General features: G+C 39.2%; 1 protein-coding gene across 5 annotated transcripts in view; it reads right to left on the reverse strand.

Moving 5' to 3' along the window:
- Positions 1-12,165, reverse strand: part of LOC149162863 (putative cinnamyl alcohol dehydrogenase 1) — a 378,702-nt gene that overhangs the window by 249,096 nt on the left and 117,441 nt on the right. For all 5 annotated transcript variants that reach the window (XM_089437416.1, XM_089437415.1, XM_089437418.1 and 2 more), the window contains 2 exons: positions 2,862-2,975; positions 2,460-2,690 (listed from right to left, as the gene is read on the reverse strand). In XM_089437416.1, coding sequence (XP_089293542.1) covers positions 2,460-2,690; positions 2,862-2,975 — 345 coding nt within the window. The remainder of the gene's footprint in view (positions 1-2,459; positions 2,691-2,861; positions 2,976-12,165) is intronic.

Here is a 12,165-nt window from a genome sequence, read left to right on the forward strand (position 1 = left end):
CTCTAGCTCAAGGATGTAAATGTATCTTGATTCTAGAAATGAGATGAAGTGTTAAATTTAGGGATATCGGAGTTGTAATTTTCAGATCTGGTTTATGCATGATATGAATGCCCTAGAGGGCTGAAACTTGTGGCATAAATTTAGGTATCTTATCGTGAATTGACTAGTGGATTGGGGTTGTTTAGAAGTGAAATATTGTCCACTACTTTCACTGCTGTTTTATTATATTGGGAATCATCTCTAAGACTGTAAATTCACATGGACTAGATTCGCAAAACCTCTAGTGAAAAGGAGAAATTTCTGAAGTTGCATTAAACTTGAATTTCAAATTTTTTTATGTAATTGAGGCTCTTCATGAGCCAATTGTTGATGGGGCTAGCAAGGTACCACCAATCTCATTGTTGTTTACGGGATTGAGGGTGGGACAAATTGTATATATATGCTATGTCATAGCAAGCACATACACTGAAGCTCAAAGTGTGCTACCCACACACTACAGAAGTATTACTCTCTCAAGTTAATCATCACTAAATACATCAATATATAGCACTCCTAGGTTGGTTGAAACCTAAGATAGTTAAGCCACCAAATCCCTAACCGCAACTTTAGAATTCAGTTAGGAAAGTGATCATATAACATTCACACGTATTATATATTTTTGTATTATATTATACACAAGATGTCCTTAACATTTGTTTTGATGTGTGGATGCTGAGATGTATTATTAACCTTTTCACTGTTCAGAAAATCCCTACAGACTTTTCTGTCAATGACTGCCATTGTAAGCAAAAATGAACGTACAAAGCTCAGACACAATCTGAAGTACAAGGAGAGATGTCTAGGGCACAATTTCAGCATTCAAAAGATGTCTATGATTACAGATGGATGTATTTGTCAAGTTCCTTATTTATTTAAAGATTTAACAGATAACTTGGAGGGTTTTTAATGGAATAAAAGCTCCTCTTGAGAAATGTAATGGTCATAAATTCCACAGTGGAAGGTTTCAAATCCAGTTGCATCTAAAGCATAAAAACATTTTTGGGGTAGTCAATGGGATAGAGTTGAAGGTTTGAAGCCCAAGAAATAAGAAAAAATCATACATTGACAAAATATGGAGAACAAAGCTAATTCATTACTTGGCTTGGTATTGCCTCTAGGTTGCAGCATCTTGAATTATCAAAACCATCAAAAGAAATTTGGGCTGAGTTGCAAGTTGTTTGGGTAAAAAGCATTGATGCTACGTTCTTGAAACAACAATTTTTTAGGACTAAAATGTCTTACGGATTAGATGTGTTAAGTGAGAAGTCACATAAATGACTTGAGATCCCAAGATGAAACAGTTGACAAAAGTAGGTGTCAATGTTAAAGAAATAGAGACTAAAGCAGTATTATTAAACAGGTTTCCCTTGAACAATAGTAATGTGGCATTCGCATGCAGTGAATCATGATCACAATCCTTGGACACGATGATACCTACTCTCATTGTTAAAGATAAACAATTGAGTGAGGAGGAGAATATTAAGAAAATGCATTTGCTAAACAAAGCAAGCAAGAAAACATATAAGAGCAAGGTCAACAACAAAGACATGTAAACTTATATTATTATGGAAAACACAAGGCCACGTGGCTCAGAATTGTAACGTCAGAGCTACCGATCTTCTCAAAGGAAAGGTTAAAAATGAAAAAAGGAAAGAAAGGAATTATATTGGTATTGATAATAACACTAGCAAGAAGGATAAGGACAACACTGATGGTGACAATATTGACGATGATTTCTTACTTAGAATGGTTGTGCCCACTTAGATGGGTCTCCAGATAGGGGGCTGAATGGGCTTGATTGACATGGACAGTTGCCTAGAGGAATTCAATGGCATTGATAGAATTTTACCGTTATGAGAATGATGAGAACCTAATAGAACACTGTTGGGAATTCAAGATACGTTGTTGAGGAAAAGAGTAGCTCACAATCAGGATTTTGAAACTCATTATCAAAATTAAACCTTTTAAATCATCTTGTCAACAAAATTTTGGTCATTAAAGGGGACAAATAAAAAGTGTTATGTCATGTTAAAAGGATCGGGGGGAGCAGTTGTTGTTATTAGAATGGTAACAACTGTTTGTAGGAGATAGTGGGTCACAATAGATTTTGATGATTCATATTAAATACTAGTTGAAGAGGTAGTTAAATATCTTATTACTCAATGTATAAAAAAAAGACTATGGTGACGTATTCAATGACCTCTTTCTCTGCATATTTATTTCTCTCTCGTATTTAGGGTTGTGCACCATTAAGAACTGATAAATGTATGACTGTAAATTATTCAAGGACAGTAAGGGCTACATTTGTCCCTCTAACAAGAGAGAGAGGACTCACAATTCTTCAGTTCAGGCACATATAAAGGTTAAAGTAGCATCCATAAAGTGAACTCATTACATTAGAGTTAATAGTTTCACCTTACCTTTGGTGAACAACAATGTGACTAGAATATCCTCCTTTCGTCACTGTGCCATCTACATCGATACCATTAAAGGTGAAAATAGACCCTTTTGCACAATTGATTTCCATTCTTTCATTACAATATTCACATTGCTGACAGGAGTTGACATATGTACCCACTCCAACATGATCGCCAACCTTAAAACGGACTACGTTGATGCCAACTTCTTTCACAATTCCAACAATTTCATGCCTATGATACAACCATTTAAAAATAATCAGAATTTTATAAAAGCTTCAAGCAAATATTTAGCTCTATTCCAGAGACATTTGTGCTCATTCAATAAAGACTTTTGAACATGAAGCAGAGTTGATCACACCTCATCAAATATAAGACGAAAAGTGAACAAAAAAGGTAACATACCCTGGCACCAATGGATACTTTGAATCACCAAGTTTATTCCGGGTCCATGCAACATCGGCGTAACAAACTCCACAATGAGTTATGTTTAATGAGATATCATCAAGGCCTGGGACTCTGAAAAACCCAAGAGATAATAATAATGAGAAAAGGAAAATAAGTATCTCTCTTTGCATTTCATTAGTTTCATTTTCTTGTCATCTCATAAAATAAAAATGGCAGCAATTTGAGAGAGAAGCCTATGCAAAGATGATCTTAACGAAAAGGTGTTATGTTTACATCTGTGCATCATGATTTAAAAAATAATAGTGATGTATATAGTGATGACCACATACTCTATCGCTCTGGAAGAGCAAATTAAGAGTTGTTATTTCTTCATATCATTTGAAATTTGTTGATAAATGTATATCAAATGTAATATCCCAAAATTTATAAACTATAGAGGTGTAATGTTCCTTCCTAAATTTTCCTAATCTTGGGAAAATAGATTTTGACAATTTTGGTTAATACTAGCTCAAGGCAAATTTTGGTGGAGAACATAGGAGGAATGCTTTATTTGCATGCTAGTGGAATATGGGGCCCACATGAAATACGCACTTGGGAGGAAGGAATTCGAATTCCTTGAGGCAAATCGAATTGGTGGAGGGACCCACAAGGAATGCATGGCCAACACTTATAAAAGGAAGGAATGAGGGAGCAAGAGGGGTCTTTTGTCTATTTGAAAATCGAATTTGCCTTAGATGTTTAGCTGAGCCAACATTGTGTTGTTTAGCACAAGAGCTTCCCAAGGAGAGAAGATCAACCCTTCTTCGATGGACTTCGAGCGCCACCCAAGGAACGCTTTCCTTCACCACCAAGACCGGAAGAAGCATCAGTTACAGGTCATACGCATTTCTGGAGCATAACACGCAATCCAGGAGCCACCACTGCGCAAAAGGAGAATTCATTGGTTATTTGTGTAGCAGGGTTGTAGGGAAATTGTCCGAAGAAGCTACAGGAGCACCCTTTTATCATTTTCAGGAGTGTAGAGGGCAGCTACAAACAAGAAGGCCATCCCACACGCAGCTTTCACTTCATCACACACAAGACTGCATCATCTCCTCCATGACTGCGCAAGCATTAGAGTGAGACTCTTTGGGACAGCATTATTCGAGGGAATTTGGTGTCAGGGAGCTGGGAGATCATTTGGAGGGCCATTTGAGGATTACTGGAGTTGGGAGAGCAGAGATTGATAGGATTAGTCACAGCATCAGAATTCAAATTTCGAGGAGGGCCAAGCTGTGAAGGGTCAATTTTTGAAGTTTGGAACCAAAGGAAACTATTTCTGGGTTTTTCTAGGTTTTGGGCAAGGATCACAATCCCAAATTCCTAGAATTTTTTGGGCACTTCAGAGTGGGCAAATCAAGGGGCGAAGTCAGGCAACAGTGCAGTTTTGGAGCAACACTGCAGTTTTCTGGAGGAGCTAGTTTTTTGATTTGGGGTAGCATCAAATGTGCTCTAGCCACGAAATTTGGTGGAGAGGTTGGAGCACATGAGATCTCCAATACCCAGAATAGGTTTGGGCAGATTCTAAACAGATCAGGAGATATTAAAATAATTAATCTTTTTAATGGAGTCCCTAAGTCTAAACTTAGGGAAAATAAAATATTAATGTGTATTAATCAGTGTTGCACACATCGCGATCGGGATTTAATCGGCGCCGGGAAAAAAGCGGAAAAAATCGTTAAAATCGGAAAAAATCGGAAAAAAAAAATCGTTTGGCACAAAAATATTCATTTTTTTTCATTTTTTTCATTTTTTTTAATATCTAAACCATCTACAACATAAAATAAATACATTGACACATAAATATGATAAAAAAACTAATATATAAGATGTTTAATATCATTTCTAGCGCTAAAATCACACATAACATTGAATCATGTCCTGAATAGTAAGTCCCAACTCAGCCTCAAAATATCAACAAAAAATATGATAATGTATCTCATCATGTCATAATGTCATGTACAATAAAATGAAAGTCTAATCCTATTGATTTCCTCTGCCCCTCTTGCGAGAAAATGCCACAGCTTTCCCTTTCCCTCTAGATGTAGATGCTGGTGCCCGTGCAGGTGGAAATGGCAGTGGAGTCTGATGTGATCTAGACGTTGAAGAACTAGAAGTAGGAGCTATAGGAGGTAGACCACGTCCTCTACTGGTGGCAGGGGTAGCCCGGGCAGGTGGTGTCACCTGGAAACATTACAATCTCCCAATCCTGAAATCCTGAAAAACTGATAAGTCTGCTGGATTTTAAATGAAATCTAAAATTCTACTTTCTCCATATGAAATCCAATGAGGCTGGAACCACTCTCAAACATCCTGAGTCATTTCATGGTAATGTTAAAAATTTAAGTAAAAGGATGAAAATGAAGATTAAGGAGAATGTCACTTTTACTTTAAGAATTTAACATTACCATGAATAGCATATCCATACTAGGGCCTAGACTTGATCATTAAGCTACCCCACTCAAAAATTATTTGTTTCTTTCAAAAAACATTGCATGAGTTATAAAACTATGCTGTCCTGAGCCCCCACGATTTTTTCGTTAAAAATCGCGCTTTTTTCGAAAAAATCGCGATTTTTTGAAAAAAGCGCGATTTTTAACGAAAAAATCGGCAAAAAAAAAGTAGGCGATTTTTTCGTATAAAAATCGCGATTTGATCGGCAAGATGAAAAATCGCGATTTTCCGATAAAATCGCGATTTTATCGCGATTTTAACAACACTGGTATTAATATGAATCTGTGTTAGAGTGGTCCAAAAGACATGGATCAAGCCATATCTAATCTTAGCCGTTGATTAGGGACTTAATCTTGGCCGTTGAGATGTCAACAGGAAAAGTATAAGAGGAGGCTTGAGGGTCACTTGGAGAATACACTAGATGATCAGTCATTCTATTCTCTACAGCGGGATTTGCTAAGAGAGATAGAATCAGTGATCGAGAGAGCAGCTGAGGGGCATTGAGTACAGAGAAACATAGAAGGCAGAGATTGTGTCGGGAGAGAAGCGCAGCAGCCAAGGAGGGTGACGCAAAGCCAGCAAGGGCTCATGCAAGGCCACGCAGAGACAGCCAAGCGCTGCACAGAGCACCAGAGGGGCCAGCGCAATTGACGCAAAAGCTCCCAGAGCTGACGCAAGGCCTCCTAGGGCTGACGCAAGCCTAGAAAGACTGACGCAGGGCCAGCGTGAGATAGAGAGGGGCTGACGCAGTCCAGTTTGGGCAGACGCTGGGGTTGTAGAGCAGTTTTGTGCTGAGGAGCTGCAGGAAGGATTTTCCGGGGTTTCAGCCAAGAGATCTCTCTCAAACTGTGAGGTATAGCTGCTAAGGAAATTCTCTGTTGGGTAGGCCAGTTTCGACACCTAGATTGTACTCTGATATTGCTTAATAAGAAAACCCTCTAATGGTTGCACCGGTTTTCCCACATTGGGTTTCTCCGGGGACATTGGTCCAAAAATAATGGCGTCATGTGGTGTGTTTGTTCTTTTTTCTTTTAGTTGCTTATCTATAATATGTTGAGCATGCACTGGTGTTTATTTTCAATATTTACATTGTAAATAACTTGTTAAAAGAAAAATAACAAGTAGGTAGGAATAAATCAGGAAAAGTGCATGAAGGGTTTCTAAATTAAGTAAACTTAGAAACTTCAACATGGTTATTACAGTTGTTGGGCTTTCTTGTATTCATTTCCTAGTGCTTGTAGATTGCCTTGTGCAAGCCCAGGTGTACTTTCTCCAACTTATTTGTACCACAACAGTTATTATTAATAAAATTGGCCAATTTGGGGATTTGCAAAAATTTCGGGTTTATGTGTATGCATTTTTGAAAATTTATGTGTTATTATATTTGCATGCCTTTGTTATCAATGTAAAATTTCCACTAGGAATATTACAGTGGTATCGGATCATGTTCTTGGCCAAGGTGGGGAACAGCTATAGGTGATGCCACCACAATACCAAGGGGTAGTTTTCCATAGAGGTCGTGGTAGAGGCAGAGGCAGGGGTCGAGGTAGAAACGAAGGCCCAGACCCACTTTTAGACACCGAGGTGGAGCACTGTAGAGAAGGGATGGACAATCAGGAGGACAACGAGCAACCCAAGCCAATGGGTCAGAACTAAGTTTTGGAGGAGTTGTTGAGGACTAATCAGCACATGATGAGGCAAGGGAAGATCATGATGGACATGATGCAGCAGGTGATGGGGCTGCAGTTGGGTGGTAGGCCTGAGGGAGAGCCTCAAGGTGATGGGGGCTCCAGAGTAGGAGGAGGCAGCCATACTTATCATCTCCCACACACTGCCCAACGTGGGCAGGCAGGTCGTCCTACTTTACCTCACTTTGTGGAGGAGGCCGAGCCGGAGAGGGAGCCAGACTCGGTTGCAGATTTGGTCCATTCAGTTGCATCAGGCATTGATGAATATGAGGGGTTGGATGCCCGAATTAAGTGGGTGATGTCTTTTGGGGAATACATCCACGTTAAGGAGAGGCACACTAGAGGGGTTGGAACCCACTACAGAGGGGGAACATCCAACCATGGAGTGCAGAAGTTGGCAGGGAAGGTTACACTTTCGAATTTTGATGGGTCAACGAAGAGTTCAGCAGGGGCATGGATCCAGAATCAAGAAACATACTTCCATTTGAACCCCATGTGGGAAGTCGATGCCATACAATTTGCTACTCTTAACTTGGAGGGAGATGTCCAGGAGTGGTGGTATCATGGATTGATCACGTTGGGGCATATCCATATCACCACGTACACAGAGTTCACTCGGAGGTTGCTGGAGAGGTTTGAGAGGAAGGACCCAGAGTTGCATTTCAGGGAGTTAGCCCATCTGAAGCAGCCTGGTAGCATAGAGGTGTACATTACAAAGTTCCAAAGATTGGCAGTGATGGTGGTTGACATTTCAAAGGCCCAACTAATTATGTTATTTGTGGAGGGGCTTGCTGAGCCTTTGCGTGGTTGGGTGAGGGCTTACAAACCCATGTCACTTCTGAATGCTATCTCCAGGACCCAGGACATGATTGATGCAGTGCCCAAGACACGAACATTTCTTCCCTCTAGACCAATGTTGCACAAAGCGGGGACAAAACGGGGACATTTTTTGGAAGCGGGGATGCGGAAGCGTCATTTTCCAAAAATCTAAGAAGCGAAGCGTCTACTATATATATATATATATATATATATATATTTGCATTTATACTCAAAACAGACATCCCAAATACCAAATTAGTTGTAGAAGACATGAAAACATGCATATTTTTGCATAAATCAAGATAGGTATGGCATCCATGATTCCATTGTAGTTACTAGTATGTACATCAACCATCTATATTCTAGCAATTACAAACATACATCAAATTTTTAAGCATATTACAAAACATAAAACATTTAAGCATATTATAAAACATGAAACATAGAGCATATTATGATTTATCTAGCAAGTGAGCAACTGTCAACATTTGTCATGTCCAAAATTCAAATAATAATGTTTACAAAATATGTCACTTGGTCACCACCAAGACAAAAAAGGTTCAAATACACAAGCCTACAAGTCTAATGATTAATCTATGACAAAAGTAGTAAATTGTGAATATATCTACTAACCTTTCCTCCTTCCACCACGAAGAGAACGTGGCGGTGGGCCTCCACGTGGTGGCAATGAAGAAGATGGTGCCTGTGGAAGTTGTGGCAGTGGCACTGAAACTGATGAAGACAAACCCCCTGCTGTTGGTGTTGAACCATGGAACCTAGGAACCAAGGGACCAGATGGGGGTGACATCTCAACACGATCATCATCATCTTGGAATCGCTCAAAAAATTCATACAAAAAAAAAACTAGTTAACAAAAAAAATTAAAAACATGAATTAGAGAAATGCTTTATAAGAAAAATTCATACCACAATGGACATCCCTGGATAAGAGCATCCTCTAATTGCTCTAATCGCAACACTCCATCCTCCAAATTGGGCTCCTCTGGATTCTTGTCCCAAATCTTAAGGTCTTTATTAGTCTTTGCGTCATCACAGTAATGGGACAACAATCGCAAGTTGTAATGAACATAAACCAAGCTCTCTGCCCGGTCTAAACTCAACCTGTTCCTTTTAACACTGTGGTTGAAAGAATAAGAGCTCCAACACTTCTCTACAGAAGAAGTGTTTACCACCTGTGATAGCACACACAATGCCAAAGTCTGTAGAAGTGGAGTAGCCCCTCCATGCATGTTCCACCACTCAAGAGAAGAAAAAGTCTCTCGATCTCTAATTGCATGCATGCTCCCAAATGGACCAGTGTTAAGCATATAGTTGCTCAACTGTCTCCGTACCATGGCAGCCTCCTCCTCATCAGGGATTAATTTAATCAATGCAATCATATATTTTTTGTGAACCTCTTGATCTTGGTGTGGTTTTCTCCTGCTTCCCCCCCAAGGTGCTAGTGTTGAAAGCCATGATGGATGATAGTATTTAGGTGTCAAAACAAATGCTAATGCATGCAATGGAAAATTTAGCATTTCCCATCAGTTTTCCACCTTTGCATGAATATAATTGTACAAGGTGATATCTCTAGGCTCAACAATGTCTTTAATATGCCCCAACATGCTATCCATTTGCTCATACACCTCCCCAATTATTGGTCGATCTGAATCTCCAAACTTGATCATGTAATAAATTGGTTTGGTGAATTGCAAAACATATTTAACCTGTGACCAAAAGTACATGTCAAGAATAGTGTCCTTGGCTGCATTAGCACCATCTCTGTTAGTGTTAATTTCATCCCAATTTTCAGCACACACCATATTAGTTAAAGCTTGTCTCACCTTCACTAGCCGCCTAAAGGTGAGGTAATAACTAGCAAATCTTGTCTTTGCAAGTTTAAGCAACTGCAACTTGGAGTAAGTGCCATAGAATTAGTTTACCCTTGTATGCCCTGTGATGAATTTAATGAGTTGCTTCCCTCTCCTGTAAAGCTCATTAATCCACCCACATTCTTTATGCTTCACAATATCATGCATCAAAAGGTTCAATGTGTGAACCAGGCACCCAGACCAAACGATGTGTTGATGAGTACACTCAATAATTTTTCCTGCTACCTTACAATTTGTTGCATTATCTGTGATCACTTGAACCACATTATTCAGACCAACATCTTTGATTGATTCCAATAGGAGATCTGCAATGTTTTGTGAAGATGCGCTGATGGAGGAGTCATGACATGTAATAAATACTGCACCACTAGCAAAAACACCAAGAACATTTATCAAATGTTGGTTTCTAATATTTGTCCACCCATCTGATACAATGGATACCCCACAATCTACCCACTCATTTGTAAAACGTGTCAAAGCTCTTTGAACCTTTGCTCTTTTCTCTTTCTAATAACATTGTTCTATCTTTCTCATAGTTGGGGGACTTGTATCCTTTTGGGGCTTCATTGATGGCCTTTACCATTTCATGCCAATAGGGAGAGCGAAGCACATTGAATGGTACACCGCAAGCACAAAGAAATCGGAATATCCTTCCATCCACATCATCCCTCCCAACAACATTAAGGAAATCCCCTATTGTTCTTTTACCTCTAGAGCTTCCAGAAGTACCATGAGGAGATGAGCTACCAAATCTAGAGGTTGCACTTGATTCAGAATGAGTTTTTTGTTTCTTGCTTTTTTGTTGTGCAGCCTCCTCTATTTGGATGTATTTTCTTCTTTCTTCAGACGAAATGTTTGAGCAAATTTGTATCCCCACAGCACCCTTTTTATCATCACTGTCCATCACCCCACAAAGATGCCTCCTCACACAGGTATATGAACCACTAAATGGTTTTCCTCCATGACAACCATGAGGGCAAAAAAATTTGTAGCTTCCACCACCCTTTCCCCCTTCAAGTTTGGTCACATAGTTCCACAAGGGTGTTAATGCAGCTTTCCCCTCTAGTGTTTCAGTTTCCCCTTCAGGTTCAATTTCATCCCCTTCCTCTTCAAACCCTTCCTTCTCATCATACATTGGGTCACTCATATTGGGACCATTGTCCTCTTGTGCTTCTTCCCTTCTATTCCTACTCCCCCTTGCCATCATTAAAACCAAAAGTGGAATGATACATAAAAGCCAAAAGAACACCATCTTGGAATATGGATATAGGTGGTGGACAACCTGCAAGTAAAGGAGCAAGTAGAAACAATGGGAAAGAATAGGAGAGGGAGGAGAAAAATACAAAAAAAATGTCAAAAAAATTAGGGAGTTTGGGATTCGCACTTACCCCTTTAGCTCTTGTAGATAAAGTCCTCCAAGCTCCTACTCCAAGCTCCTCCTCCTAGCTCCTCCTCCTTCACTCCTCCAAGCTCTCCTCTCTTCTCTTCTCCAACTCTCATAAACTCAAAGTGAGTAAATGAGGGATGAATGGGGGCTTTAATCCAATGTTCCACCAAGACTCCGGTGCGGGAGACACTGCGGGGAGACGCACAGGGGGGACGTGTGGGAGTACCCTCAAATTTTAGGGAAATTTCGGGGGTGCGGGGAGTCGTCGAGGTATATATATATATATAAAATTCAAGTTCATATTCATTGTTCACTGTTCAATAATGAAAGCATAAAAATATTAAATAGACAATTGAAATTTGAATCATTGATCCATCCTCATCATTCATTTTGATACATACATCATTCATATGACATACTCAAGTGACAAGTCTCATTATTGAATTAATTATTATTCATACATACCATGAGATTCGAAAAGCAAAAATAAAAATCAATAATAAAATATTCAAATACATTGATCGATATCATTCATCATTCAATGGTTCATCATTCTACAATCTACATTGATTTAAAAACTAAATTCATTATTCATCATTCTAGAATCTAAATTGAAAGCAAAACATACTAGTATATTTCCAAAGTTTGAACACTAAATCTATATAACTCAAAGTTTCAAAGTTCAAACTCAAAAATAGTTAAGAGTGAAATGGAAATGACTTTGGGTTGAAATGAAATGAGCTTTTAACTTTAAGGTTTAGGCTTTTAAGTTTTAGTTATTTAGTTTAAATTTTAGTTTAAAAAAAAAAAAATTAATGGTTTTGATTTTTGAATTTTTAAGTTTTAAGTCTTATTAGACACCGAGGCGCACCCTTTTTGGGGAGTCTAGACTCCCACACTGAAAGGGGACTCCCAGAAGCACCCTTTTTTGGGAGTCTTGGGGAGTCTAGACTCCCACAAAACGCACCCCTTGCGTCTCCCCAAGACTCCCCAAAAAGGGTGCGTGGGGAAACGCACCCCAAG

This window comes from Pinus tabuliformis, chromosome 5_2 (assembly GCF_031772625.1).
Source record: "Pinus tabuliformis cultivar Carrire ecotype Pingquan chromosome 5_2, CPIR1, whole genome shotgun sequence".
Lineage (NCBI taxonomy): Eukaryota > Viridiplantae > Streptophyta > Pinopsida > Pinales > Pinaceae > Pinus > Pinus tabuliformis.